Source organism: Rousettus aegyptiacus, unplaced genomic scaffold, assembly GCF_014176215.1.
Source record: "Rousettus aegyptiacus isolate mRouAeg1 unplaced genomic scaffold, mRouAeg1.p scaffold_m13_p_2, whole genome shotgun sequence".
Lineage (NCBI taxonomy): Eukaryota > Metazoa > Chordata > Mammalia > Chiroptera > Pteropodidae > Rousettus > Rousettus aegyptiacus.
Window position 1 is genome coordinate 125,930,393 of NW_023416295.1, and position 26,296 is coordinate 125,956,688.

Here is a 26,296-nt window from a genome sequence, read left to right on the forward strand (position 1 = left end):
ACTCAGAATACAGAGTTCCTTACTAAACTCTGGCCTGTGGAGTTGCTTCATGGAGTCAGCAGCGAGTTTACTCTTCCTCTTGCCTCCCCACCCTTTGTTATTTCTGCCTTTATTCCCTTGGGTCCTCATCCTCTTTATTGGCAACCCAGTAATTGCCCCGAGTGGCATCAGTGACGGGATTTTCTGGCTGGTCAAGTCATTGACTTTGTAAAGAGATGGGTGGAGGTCTTTTCCACACTTAAACAGTTTGACGTATTGCTTTCTCCTGAGGCCCTGAAAGGTTTTTGGAGCTCACCTGCCTTCTAGCCAAGCTTATAGCTCATGCTGCATTTGCATCTACATGCAGTTCTAGTGAGAGAGAATGGGGAGGGTCATTTGCTCAGCAGGCTTGGTTTCTGGGTGGCCTGAGAGTGGGTAGGGGTGTGACCTGGTGGCAGGGCCCGTGTGCTTCTCTGGCAGGTGGCGGAGAGAGGTACGCATCAAGAAGGGCAGCCATCGATGGCAGGGGGAGACGTGGTATTACGGCCCTTGTGGAAAGAGGATGAAACAGTTCCCAGAAGTGATCAAGGTAATGTAGCTTTCATGGGCCTTTTTAGGGAAACACAGACTCCTTTCTTGGGCCTAATGGCAACAAGCTAGTTTTGTGTACTCAGAGGCCTGTTCTTGTGCTATTGCTGGCCAAAGGCAAGGTAGGGCTGTGACTTCATTAATGCCACTTTTTTTCCTCTTAGTACCTGAGCCGCAATGTGGTGCACCATGTCCGCCGTGAGCACTTCAGTTTCAGTCCCCGTATGCCCGTTGGCGATTTCTTTGAAGAGAGAGACACACCAGAGGTGCAGATCTAAGGGTTAAATATGCTTTTGTCACTGAGAAAGGGTTGGTGGATAAGCTGCAGCTTCCTCTTGTGGGGTTTGGAGGTTCTGGGGCATTGAATGGTCCAGAGAGCTGGATAGCTCACACACACTCCCTCTCATTGTAACAAAGTCTTCCTTATTACCTTAGGGCTTGCAGTGGGTACAACTGTCAGCAGAGGAGATCCCATCCAGGATTCAGGCAATTACTGGGAAACGGGGCCGGCCTCGAAACACTGAAAAGGCCAAGACCAAGGAAGTTCCGAAGGTGAAACGGGGCCGAGGTCGGCCACCCAAGGTCAAAATCACTGAACTGTTGAATAAGACAGACAGCCGCCTCCTAAAGAAACTGGAGGCCCAAGGTACAGTGGTGCTTTCTTACTTTGGGATTCTGCTTGCTCTCTGAGATATCTGATATGTTGATGAGTTGTTGATGGCTGAGTTTCCCAGGAGCATGACTGACATAGTCTGGACAGAATGAATCTGAATCACCTTCCCCTCCCTGGAAAGCAGCATCAGGGTTCCAGCGCTTGTGGTACTTCTTTAACAACTGGTTTCTTCCTTGAGTTGCTCTTAGTAATGGCGCCTTAGGTGGTCCCCAGATACAGCTGTGAGAGAAGAGGACTTTCTTGTCCTTTCTTACCATCTTTCAGCTCCTGACTTGTCTTGTTGGTTTTGGTTGTACACTTTTACTTTACTCATTGCCACTATCACAGAGATTCAGCATTCATTTCTGAATACAAAAGATAATTTGCACTGTTTTAGTGGGATAGACAGGTAGAGAATGTCTAATTTTTTAGTTAATATTGCATTTACACTGATATAGTATGACGTATCTGAAAAAATTTGGAATCTTCTGACTTCTATTCAAAGTTCCAGCTCTGCCAGATTCTGACAGTATAACCTAGAGCAAGTCACTTATATTTTAATAGGAGCTTATATTGTTTTATCTGCAAATAATATCTAACTTAGAGAGTTGTTACACAGATATGAGGGAAGGGTTTCCTTGCCAGAATAGAATCGGTACTATCATAGCAAAAACACCCTGTTTGCAGGATCACACTTCAATATTCAGTCTTCTAAAGGGGAAAAAATTCAGATTTTTTTGCGGAGCAAGACATAAGTGCTGATCATAAACAACAGCTATGTCAGTGTTTATCTCATTCCACTGAGGTGCCCATTATCTGGTTTTTTTCTTTCTTGCACATTCTTAGTTAATCAGTGCTTCCATCTTCTTTCCATGGCAGTTTGGTTTTCTGTTTCCCTTCTTTGCTCTGAAACCAATCTGTGGGTTGCTGCACTTGTCAGGTAGCCTGGGAAATACGTAGGTTATGAGACTACTCTGTCATTATGGTCTTTAGGACTCCCTTCTAAAGCAGTCCAGCTCCAGGGACTGGTGCTTCTGGGCAGGAGGTCCATTTGAGTTCTTTGTGTTGCCCCCATAGCAGGTACCTCTCCTACATTTCCCCCGACATCCCCAACATTTAATTTTGTATACTTAAATAAAACAGTTCTAGATTCTCCAGGGAGTTGCTTGAGAAGCCAGCTTCGTAACAGGCATATGTTGCTGTAGATGCTGGAGTTTGGTCTGCATGCCTCACTCTTTGTTTTTCGTTCTGCCCTCATAGAAACACTGAATGAGGAAGTTAAAGCAAAGATGAGTAAAATCAAGAAGAAGATGAAGCAAAAGGTGCAACGTGGAGAGTGTCAGACTACTACCCAAGGACAGGTAAGGGACATCGGAGAGATCACATAGTGGGTTAACTTTTCCTACCACCTGCTCCATTTTTTCTTTTCCCTTTTCCTACATCTGTGCCACCCTCCATGTGGTAGCATACCTTTGTTACCTGGAATTTGGGGGAGCTTGATTTAGAGAATTGGGCTTGTTTGATAATAATATGAGCCTCTCCAGGGCTAGAGAATCGATCCATTGCCAAACCCCTATTCCATCTGTCACCTCTCTTCCCCAGAACCCTTACTTTTTTTTAATCCTAGCCCAAGCAGAGATGCTTTCAGAGTTTAAGGAGAAATGACTTCCTTTATGGTTTATAGGCCAGAAGCAAACGGAAACAAGAGACCAAGAGCTTAAAGCAGAAGGAAGCTAAGAAGAAATCCAAGGTAGGTGCATGTACACACAAGTATAACTTTGAAGTCGTCCACCTGATTTTGCAAGACGTGCATTGGGTTATTTTTTATTTATTTATTTATTTTTTTTTTATGATCGTATTTCTGGGCTCTGAGGTGGAGAGAATGAGGACCGGGGAAGGGTGGTAACTAGAATCTTTTTGTCACTCTTGGTTCCTCCCTCTTGGGTGGTTAGGCTGAGAAAGAGAAGGTAAAGACAAAGCAGGAAAAACTGAAGGAAAAAGTCAAGAGGGAGAAGAAGGAGAAGGTGAAAATGAAGGAAAAAGAGGAGGCGGTCAAAGCCAAGCCAGCCTGTAAAGCAGATAAGACACTGGCCACACAGAGGCGCTTGGAGGAGCGACAGAGGCAGCAGATGATCTTGGAGGAGATGAAGAAGCCCACAGAGGATATGTGTCTGACTGACCATCAGGTAGTGAGGGGAGAACAGGTCCTGGGTCCTGGATGGGCCAGTTGTGAAGATACTCCCATTAAATTAAGAACGTAGATATCCATACTGTTACCTTCCAATCTGTTTGACAGAATCCCCTACCACTTTTATCCTTGCAGCCGCTGCCTGACTTCTCACACATCCCTGGTCTGATCCTGCCTAGTGGGGCCTTCTCAGACTGCTTGACCATTGTGGAGTTTCTGCACAGCTTCGGCAAGGTGCTAGGCTTTGACCCTGCCAAAGATGTACCTAGCCTAGGGGTCCTGCAGGAGGGACTCCTGTGTCAAGGCGACAGCTTGGGCGAGGTGCAAGATCTGCTAGTGCGGCTTCTGAAGGCTGCACTGTATGATCCTGGCTTGCCTTCCTACTGTCAGGTGAGAGGTCCTTTCCTACTAGGCAGGTTGGGAGGGCCCAGGATCCAGTGCTTTGTCTTTGCTTTGCTTTCTCTTTAAGTTAGACACATGAAAGCCCCTCCCTAAAGTAAAAGAACCAGTGGAGATATAGTTTCTGTTTTTCTAACACTTTTTCTTTGTTTCCTTTTTTATGACTTCCCTCTGCTTATTTTATTCAGTTTCCTTTAATTTGCACCATTCCTTTGTCTTTGCTTATCTTATCCTAGCCAACTTTCTTTTTCTGCGTTAACTCCATAATTCTCTCCTGTATTTTCCTGTTCCAGATTCACACAACTTGAGTTATTCCTCTTTCTCCCTTAATTCCCATTATGCTCTCCTCCAAACAGTCTTTAAAGATCTTGGGGGAGAAGGTGTCGGAGATCCCACTGACAAGAGACAATGTATCTGAAATCCTGCGCTGCTTCCTCATGGCATATGGAGTGGAGCCAGTCCTCTGTGACAGCCTGCGCACCCAGCCTTTTCAGGCCCAACCACCCCAACAGAAAGCTGCTGTCCTGGCCTTCCTTGTACACGAGCTCAACGGCTCCACCCTCATCATTAAGTGAGGGGCAGGGGTGGGGATGGTTATTGTATGCCTTGGTCAGAATGGGATGGGGTTGGGTTTAGCCATCCAGAGCCCTGGGTGATATGTGTCCACTGCCCTGCTCTGGAGATGCTGGGGTGACTTGGGACTGAATCTTAGTGCCTTACCTGGGACAACCCAAGCCTTCCTCTGCCATTCATTCAGTCTAGGCTCTAGGCTGAAACTTCCTGTTCAGCTGTAACCCCTTTACCTTTGAGCCTTCTTTTGTGTGTGTGTGTGTGCTGCCACTTCTGCTTCAAAATCCCATTCACTATTCCCCTGCAGTGAGATTGACAAGACCCTGGAGAGTATGTCCAGCTACAGGAAAAACAAGTGGATTGTTGAAGGCCGGCTCCGGAGGTAGGGAGAGGTCAGAGGGTAGGGCCCAGAAAAAGGAGAAAAGGGGGAAAGGGTGAGGCATTGCCTGGAATTTGTTGCTTAGTCCCTCCTCTGGCATTGGGACCTCTGCCCCAAGGCTCAGGATGGCTTAGATTCCAGGTGTTCCTTTTGTGGCAGTATCACTTTCCTCACCAAGTTTCTCTGATCTCTTTCAAGACTGAAAACTGCTCTGGCCAAGCGAACTGGGCGGCCTGAGGTAGAGTTGCAGGGGCCAGAGGAAGGCCTAGGGCGGAGGCGCAGCTCTCGGATCATGGAGGAGACTAGTGGCATGGAAGAGGAGGAAGAGGAGGAAACTACAATAGCTGCCCATGGCCGTAGGAGTCGAAGAGACGGAGAGGTACTAGCCCCAGACCACAAAAAATTGGAGTTGGAAAATGGATTATAGTTGACTTTTTTTTTTTTAATGGTTGACTCTTGAACAACATAGATTTGAAGTGTGCAGGTCCACTTACATGCAGGTCGTTTTCAATAAATATACAGTTGACCCTTTATATCCATGGGTTCGTATCTGTGGATTCAACCAGGCGTGGATCGAAAACAGTACATATTTTCAGTTTGCGGTTAGGAGTTTGCCGATGCGGAGGACTGACTATGCATTGTTCTACACCATTTTATATAAGAGACTGGAGCATCCATTTTGGTGTCCTGGAACTAATACCCCACAGATACCTGAGGGATAACTGTAGTTTAGTTTTAGAGGAAGTCAAAAATTATATACATTTTTTTTTGACTACACAGGGGTGGAAAGGAGGGGCGAGAGGATGTTGGTTGGCACTCTTAATCCTGTCATTATTCAAGGGTGGATTGGATTTCTCTTTATTGAATCTGATAATTCCTTTTCTTGGTGTCTACTTGTTTCTTCTCCAGGTTGATGTCACAGCATCTAGCATCCCGGAGCTAGAACGCCAGATAGAAAAACTTAGCAAGGTATTGTGCTTCTCATCTCTCAGGAGCTGTAGATCTGGACTGGGTGAGAATTGATCACCTTATGTGTTGGGCCCAGATAGTGTCAGTTTTGTAGGGAAGGCTGGGAGCCATTGCTCTTTTCCCATATACTGGATTAAGTCACCACTGTCACTCTGAAAGTGTGTTTTTTATTCATCTTCCTTTTCCACTGCCTACCCAGCGCCAGCTCTTCTTTCGCAAAAAGCTGCTTCACTCATCCCAGATGCTTCGGGCAGTCTCCTTGGGTCAGGATCGCTACAGACGCCGCTACTGGGTGTTGCCCTATTTGGCTGGTATCTTTGTGGAAGGAACAGAAGGGAGCTTAGGTAGGTGTGTCACGGGAGCCTGAATTGAGGCCTAACAAAAGTTAAACAATTTCCTTTCCTCTGCCTAGTCAGCTTAGGCTTCTTTCATTTTATGAGAATCAGTATAGCCTAATGGTTAAGAGCATGGGCTCTGGAGTAAAACTGCCTGCCTACCTGCTCTGCCATCTACCAGCTGTATGCTTCAGTTTCTTCATTTGTAAAATGAAAATAATTACAGCATATTTTCTTTGTAGGGCTGTAGAGAGAATCAAAATGAGCTAACATTCTTAGAATAGTGCTTAACATGTAACTGGTTCTCAATAAATGTTAGCTTTAATTATGCTGCTGCTGCTTACTTGGGAGAATAGTGTTTCTTTCTCAGATACTGTGTTCATTGTCATATAAGCTATTTCAGTGGAATCTCAAAAAAGAGATTAAGTCCGAGAGAAAAAGAAAGTATATCTTGTGTTTATATACCCTCTTTCTTTCCCCGTATATATCAGTGTAAGTCTTAAGTTTTTACGTCTCTTTACAGCTCCTGAGGATATGATAAAGCAGGAAACTGACTTCTTGAAAGTGACAGCCCATCCAGTGCCCAGCCTAGCCCGCTTTTCTCTGAAGAAGGAATTAGCTGGCTCCAGCAACTCTGTCAGTACTCCTGCCCGGGCCCGAGGCCGACCTCGGAAAACTAAGCCTGGGTCTGTGCAACCTAGGCACCTTAAATCCCCTGTTGGGGGTCAGGGGTCAGAACAGCCCCAAGCCCAGCTTCAGCCTGAGACTCAGCCCCAGCCCCAGCTTCAGTCCTATCCTCAGTCCCATAATGGGTTCCTGGAGCCAGAAGGCTCCCTTTTGTCTCTGGGTCAGAGCCAGCATGACCTCAGCCAGTCAGCCTTCCTGTCTTGGCTGAGCCAGACTCAGAGCCATAGCTCCCTGTTGAGCAGCTCAGTCCTCACACCTGATAGCAGCCCTGGAAAATTGGACCCAACTCCATCACAGCCCCCGGAGGAGCCAGAACCTGAAGAAGCAGAATCCAATCCTACTTCTCAAGCCTCCTGGTTTAACTTCTCAGCCCAGATGCCCTGCAATGCTGCCCCTACACCACCCCCCGCAGTTTCTGAGGACCAGCCCACTCCCTCCCCCCAGCTGCTTGTCTACTCTAAGCAAGTAAGTAGCCAAAATTAGTGGTATGCACTTGATTTCATTTTGCCACAGGCTCCATTGCCTGGCTGTGGGCTGTTGCTAAAATTGGGGGACTGGTTGGGGAGCCATTAGGGTCCTGTAAATGCAAAGCATCCTCATCCCCTTGTTTCATCTCGTGCACAGGTCAGTAGACCCAGTGCTGCCAACCCCTGCTCTCCAGTGCAGCTCTCTTCCACCCCCTTGCCGGGAATGACTCCTAAGAGGCGAGCAGGAGACCCTGGTGAAACACCACAGAGTCCCACAGGATTGGGACAGCCAAAACGGAGAGGGAGACCCCCCAGTAAGTTCTTCAAACAGATGGAGCAGCGTTACCTAACCCAACTGACAGCCCAGCCTGTCCCCCCTGGTGAGTGACCTCGGGGTAGAATGGGTTAAGAGTATAGGTAGGAGTATCATCAGAGGTGGGCCATGTGAATCCTACCTGGTTCCCGCCATACCCCACATACATAAACTCTGTTCACAGAGATGTGCTCAGGCTGGTGGTGGATCCGAGATCCTGAGACATTAGATGCCACACTCAAGGCCCTGCACCCCCGAGGCATCCGAGAAAAGGCACTTCACAAACACCTAAATAAGCACAGGGACTTCTTACAAGAAGTCTGCCTACGGCCCTCAACTGGTAAGATAGATATTTTAACCTAGCTGAAGAGCCCGGGGTAAATTATTGGGCTACTACTGTGAACAGCAGCCTAATGGGCCTTTCTCTCTGCCTCCTGTCTTCTCAGACCCCATCTTTGAGCCCAGTCAGCTACCTGATTTTCAAGAAGGGATTATGAGCTGGTCGCCCAAAGAGAAGACATATGAGACAGACTTGGCTGTTCTTCAGTGGGTAGAGGAGCTGGAACAGCGAGTTATCATGTCTGATCTGCAGATTCGGGTATACTGGGGCTGGCACTGGGGGAGGGGGTTGTTGAAGGGAGGGTGGTAAATCTCTTGTACCATTAGGAGAAACCTGGGATTCCTCTTTCACAGGTGGCCTCCCACGACCTTAATGGGTCACATTTTTTTTCTGTGCTTAATTTTTTTCCTTTACACTGAGGCTTTTTATTCCTGTCTCTCACCTGCAGGGCTGGACATGTCCTAGCCCAGACTCTATTCGTGAAGACTTGGCCTACTGCGAGCATCTACCTGACTCCCAGGAGGATATCACCTGGAGAGGTCGAGGCAGGGAAGGCCTGGCCCCCCAGCGTAAAACTACCAATCCTCTGGACCTGGCTGTGATGCGACTGGCTGCCCTGGAGCAGAATGTGGAGCGGCGGTACCTACGGGAACCCCTCTGGCCAGCTCATGAGGTTGTGCTAGAGAAGGCCCTGCTCAGCATGCCCAATAGTGCCCCCCAGTGCACCACTACAGAGATGTGAGTCACCTACCCATTCTTGATCTTGGCAAGGGATAAGTTTAATGGATCTTACTACTCATCCAAAGGTCACCACTTTCTCCCTCCAGATCATATGAGATCACCCCTCGCATTCGGGCCTGGCGCCAGACGCTTGAGCGGTGCCGGAGTGCAGCCCAGGTGTGCTTGTGCCTGAGCCAGCTGGAGAGGTCAATTGCCTGGGAGAAGTCCGTCAACAAAGTGGTAAGAGACAGGGAGAGCCTGGGAAGGCAGAAGGCTAGGGAGCCAGCCAGCCAGATGGGTGGAGTCACAGGCAGACAGAGGCTTGAGGGCTTACTCTGCCTCCTCACAACCTTGGTCCAGACCTGTCTAGTGTGCCGGAAGGGTGACAACGATGAGTTTCTTCTGCTTTGTGATGGGTGTGACCGTGGCTGCCACATTTACTGCCATCGGCCCAAGATGGAGGCTGTTCCAGAAGGAGATTGGTTCTGTGCTGTGTGTTTGGCCCAGGTAAGGCTTCTGCTTTCTTTCTTATTTCTAAGTAGAAGTCAGAGATTTCCTTTCTCAACCTATTTACTACCAGTCCTACAAATATAACTACTTACTGGGCCTTCAGTCTGGAAAGAGCTCCAGACTGGGTGTTAGGAGACCTGGGTTCCTGGGTTCTGGTCCGTCTTTGGAAAATTGACTTAAATTCTATAGCCTCTCTTCCTCTCAATATATAAAGGAATGATTATACTTTCCCTTTTACCTACCATATTGGTGAATAAATTCACATGCTGGCTTATGTGTGGAAGTATTTTGGAGCCTTCCCAATCACACTTTGACATGTAGGGATTGTAATGAACTGGATGGCAAGCAGAGTACATCTCCAGGTATTGCTGTTCTCACCTTTTCCCTACCTTCAGCAGGTAGAGGGAGAATTCACTCAGAAGTCTGGTTTCCCAAAACGAGGCCAAAAGCGGAAAAGTAGTTACGTGCTAAACTTCCCAGAGAGGGATGGCCGCCAACGCCGAGTACTGTCGAGGGGCCGAGAAAGCCCAGCAGTACCTCGGCACTCAGAAGAAGGGCTGTCCCCATCAAAGCGGCGGCGACTCTCCATGCGGAACCACCACAGTGATCTCACATTTTGCGAGTGAGTTCAATGAATTCTAGGGACAACTGGCTCTACCTTTACTGGAGTAAAGGGCTGGGAAGAGTCAGTGTATTTGCTTCCCGAGATGCAGCCATCACTGTCCCTTTAATGGTAGGATTATCTTGATGGAGATGGAATCCCATGATGCAGCCTGGCCTTTTCTGGAGCCTGTGAACCCACGTTTGGTAAGTGGGTACCGGCGCATCATCAAAAACCCTATGGATTTTTCCACCATGCGGGAGCGGCTGCTCCGGGGAGGGTAAGTAAACATCAGCAACTCTTCCTGCTTTTCCGTTACTGCTCTAACTCCTACCCGCTCACATGTTAGCCTCCATCCCTGCCCAGGTACACAAGCTCAGAGGAGTTTGCGGCTGATGCACTCCTGGTCTTTGACAACTGCCAGACCTTCAATGAGGATGACTCTGAAGTGGGCAAGGCTGGGCACATCATGCGCCGCTTCTTCGAGAGCCGCTGGGAGGAGTTTTATCAGGGAAAACAGGCCAATCTGTGAGACAAGGGAGGTGGGGAGTCACCTGTGACATCTCCCCCTACCCTCCAGACAAAAAAACCCTGCCATTCTCACCTGCTGATGCTGCCCTGGGTCCAGACTCAAGTCAGAGATATAGCCCTGATTTTTGAGCCTACCTTTGGCAGCACCCTACATCCTCTTATCCCTAACACCCCTTTCTCCTTTTCCTGCTCTCGCTGCTCAAATAAGAGGAGCAGAGATGAGGTCCTTCTGGACTAAAAGCCAAAAAAGAAAGAAAAAAAATTATTTTCCTTTCTGTTTTTTCCTAATTAAAAATGAGGAGGAAAGAAGTCCCTGTTTCCTCCCCCCAGCTTCCGCTCCTTCCCTGTACGTGCCCCAGCATTTTGGGGCTATTTAACAATAGCAATAGTTCTAGTGAATGTGTGAAACCGAGAAACACTCTGTACTGTGTGTGGACCCGCAGTGACGGCCAGTAAAGTGGACTTAACTCCCAAGTGTGTCGAGCCGGACACCGGGCCCTGAACATGCTGCTTCCATGTTCAGTCCCTTCCCTGCTTCTCACTTTTCAATTTTTCATCTTCCCTCCCCTCCCTCTTTCCAATTTTCTGTCATCCAATAATGTAAAACTATTGTGTACGGGTTCCTTCATCCTTTTCCCTCAAATCTTTTCCCTTCAAAGGAAAAAAAGTTCAGAAGTCCTCATCTTTCTCTCTGTCCTCATCTTCTGCCAATAGCTATCCCCTCTATAATGTTGGATACTCCTCACATGCTGAGTTTCTAGCCTTTTCTTAAACTCAGTAGCTGAGGAGAGGGCAGGGAGGCACCCTGGACCCTGGGACTTCCAGCCTCCTTCCCCGACCTCTTACCCAAACCTCCCTCTTGGGAACTCCTCAGGGACAACTACTGCTGAGTTTGGGTAAACCCCAAGATGGAGGTCAGGTAGCAATCAACTGGCTTGAGAGAGAGAGAATGTGTGTGTGTGTGTGTGTGTGTGTGTGTGTGTGTGTGTGTGTGTGTGTGTGTGAAAGAGAGAGAGAGAGAGAGATGGGGGTGGGGACAGAGAGAAGATGCTATAATTGTGCCCCTGTATTGTTTGATGGCATCCATTCAATCTCCCCAAGTATGTTTTTATTCTTACCTTTCCCATTGTTTCAAACCATCACTTTGTCTTTGCAAAACCACAGGAACAGTTTTTCTGGGTACAAGGCTGTCTCTCTCCTCTCTCTCCCAGTCATTTCTGTTCCAGCCTCTTTAAACTGTGCAATTTTTCAGCAGGAATTCCCTCTCCTTTCAATAGCTTTGAGTCTTAAGCTTTTGCAGGGAGAGAGGTAGAACTGGATCTTTTCCTAATCCCATGAGCTTCTGTGGATTTAGTTGTGCTTTCCTTCCCTTATCTACTTCATACCCCAAGACCCCTTCCCCAGCAGCAGAGACCCTGGAGCACAAGAGAGTAGGGAAGAGGGGTTCTGGGTCCACCACTGCCCTACATGTGATTATGCCCAAGTTAAGCCCCGACATGTGAGAGGAAAGCTGCTAACTCCCAGCTATAGCCATGGGCCCCTGGCCCCCTGCTTTCCTGCTCAGCAGAGCCCCTCCCATCAGAGATTACGGGTACTTGCACTGGGGAGGTGGCTGCTGGCTGGCCCAAGCAGAGAGCTAAGGCACCCAAGAAATGTTCCATTGGTAGGGGAGGGGATGCCAGGTGAGGTGGAGCATTCCTTGAACTTCTGGCAGCACTGAATAGCCACTGAAGGGGGTGGGGGGCAGTGTAGGTCCTGGGGCAGCCCCTTTCTTATTTCTTTATGCCCCTTCTCCCCCACAGCCTATTTCTAAAGTCGCCTTTTCTGTCAGATAAACCTCAAAACTTTTAATTTTATTTGAGATTTTTTTTTTTTTTTGCTTTTAAATAAGAGGTGGATTGAAGAATATTTGAATTGACTTTATATTATGCATAAATATTTATATTTTATCTAAATAACTCCGCTGTAACAAACTTTGTGTTAGTCAAACATTTGGAACTGTTATGGTTGGGGGCTCTTCTTTTTCCCCACAGCAGTTTTCCCCTGATATAAAATGTACTAGATTAATTTTATTGTTGGAGGTGAGGTGGATGGGGGAGTGAAACCTCAGTTGTTCCTACTTTGTGTTCCTCTCCCAGCTCCATCTCTTTCCCTAGGGACCAGGCACTCTTAAGGTGGGTGGAGTCCTAGCCTCAGTTTGAAGAAGTAGGGGCTGAAGGGGGGGCAGGGTAGGGCATGATCAAAGGGGCCATTTCTCACTTTTCTTTCCTCCTCTTCACTGCCCCTTGAGGTAGGTGGATTATCTCTTCTTGACAATAAGAGTTTTTGGTAGGGAAGGCAGGTTAAAAAATAAAACCCACCTCCTGCCCCTTTGTTTCCCCTCCCCCATCAGTCTGGTAACAGGAAGAAACCACACCATCAACACCAAGTTTCCATGTTCCTTTTACAACAAAAGGGACTTGACTTTTTATATAACCAAATGTGGTGTTTTAGTGACTTTTTGATAATGTACAGTTTTTTGTGAATTTAAATTTATTTCTTTCTATATTTTTAGGACCAATCTCATTTTTAATAAGGTTTAAAAAAGGAAAAAAAAAAAAGTCTAGAGAAACAAACTCCTGTTTTTGCCATGTGATGTTCCACAAGTGCAGCTGTAGAAAAGTGCTTGTCAGTTGAATAAAACCACATTTGATAGAGATTCAAAAGACTCTGTGTATTTATCTTCCTTTCAACATAGGTTTTCAAACTTGCCCAAGGGGAGAACTGGGAGTTAGGGTGAGTATGACTCAGTTTGGTGTAGATAGCAGGCATGAGATAGCAGGTGAGAGAGCAATACGCCCTTAATTTTCCAAGGTTTGTCTGTAAACCTCCAAGCTTGCCTTTCCTGTGCAAGAGGCATCCAGAGCAGAATATTCCGCTCATGTGGATGGAACAGGGTCTTGGTGCTTGTGGCTGTAGTGCTGGAGAAAGTGGGATTCAGCGGGCATATCCTGCCTTGTGGAAATACGGCCTAGGTTTCATAAGCTGCCACCTATGTTTCCATAGTAGCAAATATAGGCCTGATACCAACTTCCCAGCTTCTACCCAGGGATAAGACGCCAGGAGGTAGGCATTTGTGTTTTATTTCAAAACAAGTTGAAATAAGACAAAAATGAAGCTCTACCAAATTGTAGGGAAGGAACATGAGAATACCAACGGTCAGAAAAGGAATAAGCTAGAAGGGTGGCATTGGCATAGACGTGATAAAACCAGAAGATTCTGGATAAAGTAAAAGTGTACAAAATGTGAGTATAAAACTATTTCCCTGTCAGAGGTGAAAAGTGTATAAGAAAACACTACCTAAAAAGTATGTGTTAGGGGATAGGGACACCGGTAATGGAGTGAGGACTTTGCTCAGGCCAGGGAATCTTACCACCCTCCAAATAGTAAGTTGGGTTTTAGTAAACCCTCTGAACTAACTGTAATAAGGTGAAAAAGGAACATCTGCTTCTCCAGCCCTATAAAAATCATAAATGTCCTTTTGTGCTTGCTTCGCAGCTGTGTGGCAGCCGTTAGCCAATTCATCCTCAAGTTTTGAGCTCTGCTCCAACTTTGGTGTCCCTGGGAGTGGCTCCTAAGCATTAGTTATATCCTAGGCCGTCATTACATAGTCTATCCCTCTGGCCTACCACAGCAAGACTTGACTGAAGAGTACACACTATTCCAGGGTAATTAATGAGCTAAAAATCCCAAAGACATTCTAGAAACAACCAAGAGTTTTTGCACTTGATCATGAACATTTTCTAGCTCCCCGGCTTCTTAACCCTCAAGAAGGGGAAGGACAGAGTAAAGGAAAGATGTAAACCAGGTACTTTTGCCCTTGTTGAACTGTAAAATTGTGAGGTAGATTTGTAACAAGGACAAGAAAGGTTTGGGATATGCTTGGAGAATGAAGGTTTATTCAAAACTAGTAGATACACCAGAGAAAGTTTGAACTTAGGTGAGGACACCTGACTTTCTCATTACTGAGTCATGTGGGGACTACACCTAGGGAAATGCAGCAAAATTCGGCAAAGACCAGAAGGGTGATAGAGCTCACAGGCCCCATCCTCCTACAAAAAGAAGAGGGATCTGCTAAAGCCTGGTAAGACCAAAAATGCAGGTAAGCACAGAAATGGGAGTAGTTGGTTTAAGAGGGAATCAGGAAGAAGCAGTGTGACAAGGAACGTGATTTAAGACCTAGTTCTTAACAGATTGGCTTTCATGACACCCACTCTTCTCTCTGAAGCTAGTCTAGCAAAGCAAGATGTCTCATCACCCATCCAAGTTTACTGCCTGCCCTTGGTTAAGGTCAAAGTAGCCCCTCATGAACGCAATGCTGCTGCTCTCCCAGAAGGTGGAGCACATGCACAAGAGCAGCAATGATTTTTTTCCCCTGGAAAACTAGAGGTCTCTGATCCCTGCAACATTCCATTCCAGCAAGGCCTCTTTCTGCAAGGTATCAACCCACATGTAGGCCCCAAAGGGCTGACAAAAGCAGAAGGGAATGAGCACTGCAGAAACCAAGGGAGCGAATGAGCTCACAGCTCAGTAAATTAGGAAAGGAAGTAGAATGAAACGGCTGAGATGGCCCAACTGAGGGACAGTCGGTAGAACAGCAAGATCTAGTTTTTCCCCTGAATGAAAGTAATGTCTTCCTACCAGCCCTATATTACTGACAAGGGCTATTACCACTTCGGAGCTACCAGGCCAAGTCTGGAGAGCCCTTCAAATTCTTTGGTTAAAGAATACCATCTCTCCACCATCATTCCCACATCTTCCCTAACTTCTACTCGTACCCTCCAAAAAGTCTAATCAGCCTAGGGTCTGTGTATCATCTCAGCATGAGGAACAGTGATAACAGTGGCATGAAATGAGACAGGCAGGCTCTGAGCCTAGTTAAGGACTGTATGTAGAAGGGACTTGGTTATATTCTATTTGGCTGAAAACAAAAATCAAAGTACTAAAATATTTTAATGTTATGAGCATCTGTAATGAGTAGGGATAATTATGTGAAGTACGGGGAAAGTATAATCTAGGCTCCATGAAGACAATTTAGAAAACACTAGGCAGAAGTGTTTAAAGAGCCCAGCCTTAGGCTGTGAGCTTGAAGGGAATTACGATTCCCTTGCCACCCTGCCACCATTAAACTATTTCATGAGAGAAAAATATGTGCCTCATTCCTTCTCCCTTACCCAGTCACTCATCCATGTCAGATCTGTTAGAAATGAACTAAGAACTGGGGGAAGGGCGATAGGGGGAATAGCATGAATGTAACCCAAAAACATCCAAAAGAAATTCCACAGTGCTGTTAACCACTACAAAAATAACTTCAGGCTCCCCATCACCTCCCATGCCCAAACATACCTGCCCAAACCAGAAACATTAATAGAATCCATTAAGTAGATTCACATGAAGAAAATACACAAAAGTTAATTTCAGAATTTAAATCAAAACAATCACAGACATTTGAACATTTTTTAAAATACAGAGAAGAATCAGGAATTTGGGGAGGTGAAGGAGGAGCAGCAGTATTAACAACAGTTTTCATGTGTGAAAGGTCCCCACAGCACTAAGTAACCTCACTTAGTAACTTCACCAAGCTACTATCAAATGAACAGGATTCTAGATGTGTGTTCTCTTTTTCTTCAAGGCCACTGACAAGAAATCTACAGTGTACTTTCCTTGACTAAGGGCTGGAGACTCGGGTACCTACCCAGCCAAACCTTTCTAGAAGATTATTGGGGTTGGGGCTGTTTCGTACTGGATTAGCCTTTCCTGGGGTTGGAAGCAACCATGAGAAAATTAGTAGTGGCACTTTTGTCCTCTATACCTTACATCCTACCCATTGCTCTCCCCACCCCCCCAACTCACTTACCCCAAGGATGTACCAAAGGACAGTCTAAGCATAGGGAGCATTTAGACTCTCAATTCTGGGACGGGTGGGAGGGGAAGTAAAGTTGGGCCCAAGCTCTATGTACAACACAGAAGCTATTACTACAGCTTCTTTTCCCAGTATCATCTCCTTCCTCTCTGACAGCCGGCCTAATGAACACCTGTTTCTCCATTCTCTGTCATTTGGCTTTCAGTATGACTGGTAGAAAGGCACCTGATCTTAAAGTGAAGGGGAGCAGAATTCTCCTTTCAGTACATAAGGGAGCAACTGGGAGAAGACAGGTGCGGGATCATATTTCCTAGAAGATGGGCAAAGGCTTTCTCCTCTCTCCATGTGCATATGCGTGGTCTTGCAGAAGGAGGTTGAGTTGAGGAGAAAATAAGGGACTTTTTAAAAGGACTCCTGACCTTGTTAATAACGCAATAGGATTTATTGCCCTTTTCTATCCTAACTCCCTGCTGTCTTTCTACAAAAAGGAAAATTACTTTTGATGTCCTGGTTCCCTGGAAAAGGGGCCCAAACACTTCAAGGCAGGACGGGTTACTCTGGACAGTTATAGAGAGCTTTGTCCTTTCCCACCAGGCACAGGACATGCACGGAACAGCCCCCTCCTCGATCTGTGTGTGTGCATATAGCATGTGCACAACAGCATAAGCCTTTCAAGGGTATGCAGAGATGTCAAAGGTCAAAGCCCGGGAAACTTTAAGGACCCCAGTCACTGTCACTTCAATAAGTTGCATGAGTGTCAAAAGGCACTGTGTGTCCAGGGTTGGACTAGGAATTTACCAAATCCTCTGGTACAGGAGGCAGGAACTGTCTCCATCAAGTCTTCTCAACCTTGTCACTACTGACATTTTGAACCAGATAATTCTTTGTTGGGCATATTGGGTCTGTCCTGTGTGCTGCAGGATGTTTAGCAGCATCCCTTGTCTCTAGCCACTAGATGCCAGTAGCACAGCAGCCTCCCTCCCCAGGCATGACAATCAAAAATGTCTCCAGAGATTGCCAAATGGCTTCTAGCGGACGAAACCACCTCCTTCAGAACCACTGGTCTAGAAGTGAAGCAACTGATCTTCCACAGTGGGGAAGGAGTCTAAGTAGACTCAGCAATGTCACAAGTGCAAAGGCTCTGAGCACAGCGATGTGCAATGGGCAAGACAGGTGCCCTGAGACCCAGAGCCAAAATGAAGATCCTTCAGAAAGCAGGAAAGCAGGTATTCCTGAAAAGCTGTAACTGGAGAAGACACTTCCTCAGAGGGTGTTGGCCTCCGCAATGAGAAGAATTAGAAGTCAGTAAGTCCACCCTTCTGGAACTTGCCAGGGAAAACCTAGTCTTCATCCAAATTTGGCTCGAGGATGACTTCTAAGGGCTGTGGGATTGTCTCTTAAATGAGCCTAGGTCATATCTCTGCTTCCTGAAGGCAAAGCCTAGTTTTTTCTCCCAGAATGTGGCAGGACAGAGGGAAGAAAAGCCACTTCCATTGCTTGCTTAGTGTTCTACCTTGTTCTTTGCCCAGGCACCCCCAAAATTCCATATGAAATTTCATCCAAAAGAAATTCACAAAATTAAAAATTGTAAAAAGGTCTAAATAGGCAGGCTCTGCTGTATGGAAAAGAGGAAAAGAACAATGTGGATGAGGGAAGGCATAAAATTTGTGAAAAGACAGGATGTATGAGCTAAGAGCTTTATAAAACAAAATTTTAAAAGTCTGCATATTTTCTTACACGCAGATCAAAAAAAATCTGTAACTAAACTCAGTAAAGAAGGGCCCACAGTAGGACTCCTCCAGTGTTCTAGCACCACACCTTTTTCTTACAAGAAGAAATAATTTAAAAAAAATTTCAAAAGCCTCCCCTTATAAGTCCAACACATAAAGAAATGTTTTTCATAAAAATGAGAAGAATCTCTAGGCACTGTGTGTCTTTGGTTAAGGGAAAGAGTATATTGCAATTAAAAACAAAACATAAAACTTTCCTTGCAAAAGAAAAAAAAAAAAGGTTTCTTGACCTTGACTCTAGCATACAAAAAGTGACGGTTCCCCCTGGCTCCATCAGGAATGGAGGAGTAGAAGAGGGCAGGAGTGCAGAAATTTCTTTTCCAGGCCAAGGCCTGTGAAAAATGATGGCCAAGTGTTAGTTCTTAGCAGGGCCCACAGGTGGTCTGTATTCCTGGTTAGCCCTCTGGAGTCTTGGAGCATCAGCGTCTCCAAGAATTCATTTGTGTTCAACAAAGATGGGGAGGGGAATCCTAAAGGAGGAATAAACCAGAGAGGGTAGGGAGGGGGAATGACAAACATGAGAGACCTTGTCTGACTTCAGACCGCTCAACACACCCTGCCCCTCAGCATGTGGTTCTTACCACTGTTACTTGTTGAACTGGAAAGAATAAACCCCATGGTCTGAGGGAGCATCCACCGTCACTTGATTTTGTTGGCCGCTGCTCTCCTGTACCACAGCCAAGATAGCAAAGTCACTTTGTACATTCTTACCTCACTGCCCACTACAGCAACGAGCTAAAACCCACAGAGTTGACGCCCTCCCCAACCTACCCACTCTCATACACCTGAGTGAGTATGTACATGCACAGCACACACGTAGGTACATACACAGCATTACTTCCCCAACATTTACAGCAGCCTATCCTCTTCCCAAGAAACACTAGTCAATACAAGCCAGCATCCTGGTATTAACTACTATGTCAGGAAGGGCCTCATTCAAGGACACAAACTAAGTCTTTCCTTCCTACATTTTTCACATACCTACTAGTTCTTTGCGAACACAGAATCAGCATCATAGTGAGAGGAAGATCTTGATCAGAGGGAAATCTGCCTCTGTTCATTTTCCTATCCTCAATCCCAAGAGAATATAAAGCTCTTACCTCAACTGAAACATTGGAAGAAGGCACAGGAGTGTACTGGGAGATGTAAGCTCCTTGCATAGCTGTAGCTGTTGGTATATACTAGAATGAAAAACATCGATAGGCTTAGAGCAGTGATTCTTGACTACATTTAAAATACCTGGGAGCTTTAGAAAACTACCAATGGTCCATCTCCAGAGATCCTAATTTAACTGTCTGATTTAATTGAGCTTTTTAAAAGCACTTCAGGTGGTTCTAAAGTACACTAGCTTAGAGCAGGAGTCTCAAATTCCCGGGCCATGGATCAGTACCAGTACCAGTCCCTGGCCTGTTAGGAACCAGGCCACACAGCAGGAGGTGAGCGGTGGGCAAGTGAAGCTTCTTCTGTATGTGCAGTGACTCCCCAGCACTAGCATCACCACCTCAGCTCCACCTCGGAGCATCAGGTATTGGAGTCTCCTAGGAGCACCGGTCCTGGTGCCAAAAAGGTTGAGGATCACTGGCTTAGAGAGTCTTCCACCTACATGACTTCTTTTCTCCTCTTTCTTGTTTTCTGCTTTTCCTCAATTCACTGCATTCTCTGCCTTTAAGCCCCACTGTGCAAATCAGAATGCGGAAGACCTACTGAAATCTAATGAAAATCATCCATTCTTCTTGTTACTATTTTGATAAGAATTTCTAAGAAATGTGAATGAACTCCTAGGTAAATTAGTATGAAGGTAGAAACACTATTTGTTTCGTTTTATGAGTAGAAATCAGTTAAAAGAAGTGGGCTGGGAAGTAGAATGGCTGTATTCCTGGCTCATGGATTATTATCTTTTTTTGTTTAGCTACTATTCTGAGTCCACCCTCAATGACACTCAAGTGATTCTCATCATCATCCATAACTATTTATACTGAACAGTATTACACAGGTATTCCTTGCTCGGTAGGAGTTTATAATCAGAAATATGCTGCCTTACTGTGCCAGTAGTGCTAAGGGAGAGGTGGCCCAATTGCTGGGTAAGAGGCCCCATCATGGAGGCAGGCTGGAGAGAAATGCGGTGATCCATCCCTGGTGTCAGAACTGAACCCTAGAGGCAGCAACAAAGGACAAGGTTAGTTGGCAGCATCCTGTGAGGCTGCCTGAAGCAGTGATTCATGGCTACCAGGACCATTGATGACAGACATTTTAAAATCTTGGGAAATGATATGTGAGCAGCAACCCAGTTATGCAACAGGAATGGGTAGTCTGCGCATCAGTCTAGAGGGATCCCTGTCTAAGAATAACAAACTCACAGAATTTAAGGTCATATCCCTGGGTTACATAAGGGCCTGAGCCAGAACTCATACCCACAGCTCCTGTCATCAAATCCCATTGTTTTTCTTTACATCAAATTGCCCATTTGGCTTTTGACCACTTCTGAACACTCACCGAAGGCTGCATGAGGTATGACTGGTGGTGCATCCAAGACGAGTTAGGTACTTGTAGAGATGTCTGAGTTACTCTCTAATGCAAGTAAAAATAAACAAAAATGTTAATTGCCCAGAAGCTATTGTTTCATCCAGTGATCTGATCATGTTCAGCAAAACCCTGCAAAAGTTGAAGTGCCCCTCAGAAAACAGAAACGTTAAGAATAAACTGTTTTAAAAATATTAGCAACTCTTACACCTCAATAAATAACCCAATTTAAAAATAGGCAAAGGATTTGAATAGATATTTCTCTAAGAAGACATACAAATGGCCAATAAGCACATGAAAGATGCTCAAAAAATCCTTAGTCATTAGGGAAATGCAAATCAAATACACAATGAGAGACCACTTCACACCCACTAGGATGGCCATAATTAAAAGAACAGAATAATAAGTGTTATACACTGCAGATGGCAACGTAAAATGGTTCAACAGCTTTGGAAAAGTCTGGCACTTCTTCAAAAAATTAAAGTTAACTGTATAAATCAGCAATTCTACTCCAAGTGAAATGAAAACATGTCCACACAAAAACTGTACACAAACGGCAGCATTATTTATAAGAGCCAAAAGGTAGAAACAACACAAATGGCCATCGACTAACTGATAAATAACAAAATGTATGGTATATCCATACAATGGAATATGATTCAGTCATAAAAAGACGTGAGGTAGTAAAACATTTATAACATGGATGAACCTTAAAAACATGCTAAATGAAAGAAACCAGACATAAGATATATATTGTATGCTTCCATTTATATGAAATGTCTAGAATAGGCAAATCTACAGACATAGAAAGTGTATTAGCGGTTGCAGAGACTGGGGATAAGGAAGAATGAGGAATGACTGCTAATGGGTACAGAGTTTCTTTCTGAGGTGATAAAAATGTTCTGGAATTAGATTATGGTAATAATTATGTATAACTTTGTAACTATACTAAAAACTACTGACATGTATACTTTAAGAGGGTGAATTTTATGGTATATGAATTGTATCTGTTTTAAAAATGAAAAAAACTTAGCAATGAAAAGCTAGACATACATCATAATAAATAAGTAGGGTTTATTTCATAAATATAAGGATTATTCAAGAGCAGAAACTCCATACATATAAGTCGAAATTGAAGGGAAAAGTCATAGTGTAAAAACAAATAGTTTTTATAAGTTGATGGGAAAAGAACAAATAACCAAACAGAAAAATGAGCTAAGCATGTGAAAAACAACCAGAAGCAGCAAATCGATATATGACAAACATTAAAAAAAAAAAAATGCTTAAACTTAAGCTGCAGTCAAGGAAGTACAAATTAAAATCAGAATGTACTTTACAATCATTAAGATAGGAAAAATTTTAAAAGAGCAATGTCACCTATGGCTGGAGAGAAATGGGTACTCATATATTGCTAGCAGAAATGTGAATTGACACCGCCTTTGTGAAAAATAATCTGGCAACATCTATAAAACTGAAAATCCATAAATTATTCAACCTAGCAATCCCACTCCTCAGACTTCAGCCCCAAGAAATAAAAGCATTCATGTATAAGGACCGAGCACAAGGATGTTTGCTGGAGCATTATCTGTACCAGAAAAACACTGAAATCCAAGAGAATGCCCTTCACTGGGGCACCAGCTGAAGACTTCTGGTGTATCTGCAGCATGAAATATAATGTAATTATTAAAAAAGAAATAATTAGAACAGAGGATCTCAATATTTATCTGCATCAGAATCACCTGGAAGTCTTGTTAAAATTCAGATTGCTGAAACCCATCACCGAAGTTTCTAATTCAGTAGATCTGGAGTACAGTCTAAGAATTTGTTTCTAAAAGTTCCAAGGTGATGCTGATATTGCTGGCCCAGGGACTGTACTTTAAGAATCACTGGCTTAAACAATGAGATACCATCTCACACCTGTTAGAATAGCGATCATCAACAGGACAAGTAACAACAAATGTTGGAGAAGATGCAGAGAAAAAGGAACCCTCAGACACTGCTGGTGGGGCTGCAAATTGGTACAGCCACTATGGAAAATAGTATGGAAGTTTCTCAAAAAATTAAGACTTGATCTACCATATGATTCAGCAATCCCTCTACTGGGTATTTACCCTAAAGACTTGAAAACCCATATCCGAAAAGATATTTGCACACCGATGTTAGTAGCAGCCATTATTCATGGTGGCCAAGACATGGAAGCAACTGAAGTGTCCTACGATAGATGATTGGCTAAAGAAGCTGTGGTACAATGGAATATCACTCAGCCATAAGAAGAGATGAAATATTGCCATTTGTGACAACATGGATGGACCTCAAGATAATCATGCTAAGTGAAACAAGCCAGACAGAAAAAGTTGAAAATCACATGATATCACTTATGTGTGGGATATAAATTTAAAAGCAACAAATGAATAGGACAGACTCAGGAACATGGACTATAGACTAGTGGTTACCAGAGGGTAGGGGGTGGGAGGAGCGGGGAGGTACACGGGGTAAAGAGGATCAAATATGTGGTGACAGAAAGAAATCTAACTATGGGAGGTGAATACATAGTGTAAATACACACACACACACACACACACATATACACACACACACACACACACACATATATATATATTCCTTACTATAAAAGTGTACAGCTGAAGCTTATTGGATTTCATTAACTAAATGTCACCACAAAAAATAAAAAATTAAATTTAAAAAAAGTTCAGAAAATTGTGTATTTACTATTTTTAAATGATACAATAAGGTTTTAATAAGTAATAAAATTGTGATAGACTACAGTGTATAAATAGAATCACTGGTTTAAGATACTGTTAAGTGAGAAAAGTATGAAAAATATATTTAATACGGTCAAATTTTTATAAGATAAACAATGACTTCCAAAACCCTACACATATGCATATGTGCACATAAAGAAAAATACAGAAAATAGTAGGAAATTAATCTGGATTTATTTGTGGTGTGATGGACAGAGACTAAAAGGATGCTGCTACTGCAACAGTCTCTCTCCCTATGTAATGCTTTTATGTAAAATCATTTGCGTGTAATATGTACAAAGGAAAAACAAAAATACAGCAAGTAGTTTCCAGCCTTATATTCCCTCACCTAAAATACAAGGACAGGGAAAACCACCACACCCTTTCTGGGGCATGAACATACCTGATACGAAGACACAGGAGATGGAAGGTATGGGGAGAGTGCAGACTGAGCAAGCATCCTGTTGGGGGTGATGTTATAAGGAGCTGGGTAAAACCTGTAGGAAGGAACCTCATCTGTAAGGAGTCACAGGAAACCACAAAGTAAGGGCTCCCATTGGTAGACACAGCCACTTCCCACTAAGCGCTATTTAAAAATCAAAATGAAACATCCAAATGCCTAGACACAGGCCGTTGTCATTTTCAGGTGACCTGATTATATAAAACTCCCTTACCCATTCTGAAGAGCTGTGATGGGGTCATAGGTCAAGGCCATACCACCCTATAAAGAAAGAACATGGTGTTCATAATTGTGAGACCTTGGGTGAGAATAGAAGCAAGCTGAAAATGTCAAGGCTAGGGATGTATTTGGTTCAGCTGATTGAACCGAAGTCTGGACAAGCCGTTCCAGAGTTTTTCTGGTTGTGCACACACTGCAAGATCCCACTCAAGACCCACACTAAAGAGCATGTTAAGTAGCCAACATCTCTCAGTTATAAACTGTAGCTCTCAAGCTTGCTACCTCAGCTCACAGAAATCAGGCCACAGTAATTTCCACTCCATTTTAATATCCTTGGTACTCCTGTCTCCTCAGAGGTCCTCTCACCATGTCTCCATTCCTTGGCCAGACTGGTCCATTTTGCACAAATTTTCCTTGGTTCTGTCGTTTCTTTGGACCACCATCAGCAAATTTGCAAAGCAATGGATCCGATGGGGCTGCCAAGAGAGAAAGCAGAGGGGCAGCTGAGTCCCTCCGCACTTAGCCCACTCACGCTCATGCCAAACCCCTCCAGAATCTTCACTGGAAGTAACAACCTGTGGCCCTCTAAGCCCGATTCCCAGATGTCTCACCTGGTATTCCAGGGGGTGTCTTAATATATTTTCCATTAAAGTGGGTGATGATGGCTTCACACTTCTCTGTGGACTCCATCCTAAGGAGCACAAGAGGGGTTAGGCTCTAGCTTCTCCAAGATCTGTGCTCTCCCTACACTCAAAAAGAAAGCTCTAAGATCCCAGCCCCACAAATGCTCCAAAAATTGTGACTATAGAAACGGAGTTTCTTCCACACAAATTCAAGGTATCCTGAAGAAGCAGCCCCAGCTTCTAATGACAGTTTTCTCGACTGGCTCCTGTAGGGGTTCTGAAAGGAATAATGGAAGTCTTTAAGCTGTGAATATGTATTCCGAAGAAGATACTAATGGATGGGCCTACTACTGTGTCTGCTTCACAGATAAGAATACAATAAATAGAGGCTGTTACCATTACTTTTTATTACAAAATTCCTAATGGAAACTGTGACTTCACTCTGATAAAACTACACAGGTTAAGAATTTGCCAATATTAATTTTTTGCTTCTGGTTCTTTATCAAGGTCTAATTAGCTACCGATAACATCATTAAGATTTCATGAGTCTGTAGAAGGAAACAGCAATAAGGGTTTATGGTTGACAGTGATTAAAAAAAAACAATGATAGTAACTACTGAGTTAAAGTATCTTGTTAGAGGAAGAGGACTGAGTAAGAAATCAGAAAACCTAGACTCCAGCGCCTGTTCACCGCCCAAAGCTCTTTGAGTTAAGACATACACACAAACCCTTTGGATCCATTCCTCATTTCTGCTTTACAGAAATTACCCATCTACCCTACTACACAGGGCTGTATAGATCAAATGAGATAATCTATACAAACGTGTTCTAGAAATTGTAAGGATCTACACAGTACCAGGCACAGTATCTTCCCCTTTTTCCATATTTAAAGTAAGCTTCAGTATATTTTCTACGCCAGTAACTACTAAAAATATAAACAATTCCTGTGAAGGCAGTCACTAAAAAAAGGCCTCACATGGAACCTTTTAGAGAAAACCACATGTGAAGTCTTTGATGGGGTTACTCCTGCTCCTTAATCTTTCAAAAGGGTGAGCAGGAGAGTTTTAAGAGAATCGCTTTCAGAACTTCAGCTTCCTCAGAACCTCTTTCCTACTACTGATCTGCCTGAGAGATTGCTCGTGATCACTAATGATCGAGGCTAAAGTCTCCTCTCACAACCACTGCGTTCAGTTTACTTCACACTCGTGCCAAAACTCAACATGAGGCAGTGATGACTGGGTTTCATTTTGTTAGTTTATATAGTCCCAATTCTTCCTTGCAACAGAAGCTGGAAGACTCAGCAAGTTGTCAATTGACACATGAAGAAAATTGGTTTCGATGATAGATCACCCTGGTTCTTGGCATATGATTCACAAGTAATTCAAAAAATTTCTATTTTAACAAAACTATTTCTATTCCCATCCACTTATTTATGTGAACAAGGTTTCTCAGCATGGAAACAAACAAACAAAAAAGGAACAGAACTGATAAACCCTGTCTTGTTACAGCAATAAACAACATTCACTGATGGCTACACAACCTAATTAGAAAAATTTAAACAAAATAACACTTACCCATGTCATAGGAAAAGCATTTCCAATAAAATTTACTTTATATAAAATAACTTTGTATCAACATTTTAATATATTTATGTTGTTTGGGGCAGCTGGGAACTAATAATTATAAAATGAATTTTCTTATAGGTTAATGTGTATATAGCTTCATGGCCACTGGAAAAAAATTAATTTACATACATATTTTTATTGCAGAGAAGTATGACAGAATAATCCAT

The 26,296-nt window shown here is 44.1% G+C and overlaps 2 protein-coding genes across 13 annotated transcripts in view; one reads left to right on the forward strand and one right to left on the reverse strand.

Annotated features, from left to right (window-relative positions):
• The window catches only part of BAZ2A (bromodomain adjacent to zinc finger domain 2A), a 32,671-nt gene extending 19,745 nt beyond the window's left edge, over positions 1-12,926 (forward strand). For 4 of the 10 annotated variants that reach the window (XM_036235904.1, XM_036235905.1, XM_036235906.1 and 1 more), the window contains 21 exons: positions 460-568; positions 732-833; positions 1,003-1,213; positions 2,480-2,580; positions 2,904-2,969; positions 3,172-3,405; positions 3,543-3,797; positions 4,163-4,377; positions 4,684-4,758; positions 4,954-5,134; positions 5,665-5,724; positions 5,924-6,068; positions 6,583-7,211; positions 7,371-7,593; positions 7,711-7,866; positions 7,973-8,124; positions 8,315-8,604; positions 8,694-9,093; positions 9,492-9,718; positions 9,834-9,977; positions 10,064-11,208. In XM_036235904.1, coding sequence (XP_036091797.1) covers positions 460-568; positions 732-833; positions 1,003-1,213; positions 2,480-2,580; positions 2,904-2,969; positions 3,172-3,405; positions 3,543-3,797; positions 4,163-4,377; positions 4,684-4,758; positions 4,954-5,134; positions 5,665-5,724; positions 5,924-6,068; positions 6,583-7,211; positions 7,371-7,593; positions 7,711-7,866; positions 7,973-8,124; positions 8,315-8,604; positions 8,694-9,093; positions 9,492-9,718; positions 9,834-9,977; positions 10,064-10,229 — 4,141 coding nt within the window. In that variant the 3' untranslated portion in view covers positions 10,230-11,208. Of the gene's footprint in view, positions 1-459; positions 569-731; positions 834-1,002; positions 1,214-2,479; positions 2,581-2,903; positions 2,970-3,171; positions 3,406-3,542; positions 3,798-4,162; positions 4,378-4,683; positions 4,759-4,953; positions 5,135-5,664; positions 5,725-5,923; positions 6,069-6,582; positions 7,212-7,370; positions 7,594-7,710; positions 7,867-7,972; positions 8,125-8,314; positions 8,605-8,672; positions 9,094-9,491; positions 9,719-9,833; positions 9,978-10,063 lie in introns of all 10 variants that reach the window. The other 6 variants (XM_036235910.1, XM_036235911.1, XM_036235909.1 and 3 more) reach the window with 4 other exon arrangements.
• Positions 12,927-15,678: 2,752 nt separating this feature from the next.
• Positions 15,679-26,296, reverse strand: part of RBMS2 (RNA binding motif single stranded interacting protein 2) — a 43,887-nt gene continuing 33,269 nt past the window's right edge. For 2 of the 3 annotated variants that reach the window (XM_036235917.1, XM_036235916.1), the window contains 9 exons: positions 24,493-24,572; positions 24,248-24,357; positions 23,877-23,923; positions 23,606-23,699; positions 20,414-20,488; positions 19,962-20,072; positions 19,021-19,101; positions 18,502-18,587; positions 15,679-18,390 (listed from right to left, as the gene is read on the reverse strand). In XM_036235917.1, coding sequence (XP_036091810.1) covers positions 18,507-18,587; positions 19,021-19,101; positions 19,962-20,072; positions 20,414-20,488; positions 23,606-23,699; positions 23,877-23,923; positions 24,248-24,357; positions 24,493-24,572 — 679 coding nt within the window. In that variant the 3' untranslated portion in view covers positions 15,679-18,390; positions 18,502-18,506. Of the gene's footprint in view, positions 18,391-18,501; positions 18,588-19,020; positions 19,102-19,961; positions 20,073-20,413; positions 20,489-21,494; positions 22,098-23,605; positions 23,700-23,876; positions 23,924-24,247; positions 24,358-24,492; positions 24,573-26,296 lie in introns of those variants that run through there. The other variant, XM_036235918.1, reaches the window with a different exon arrangement.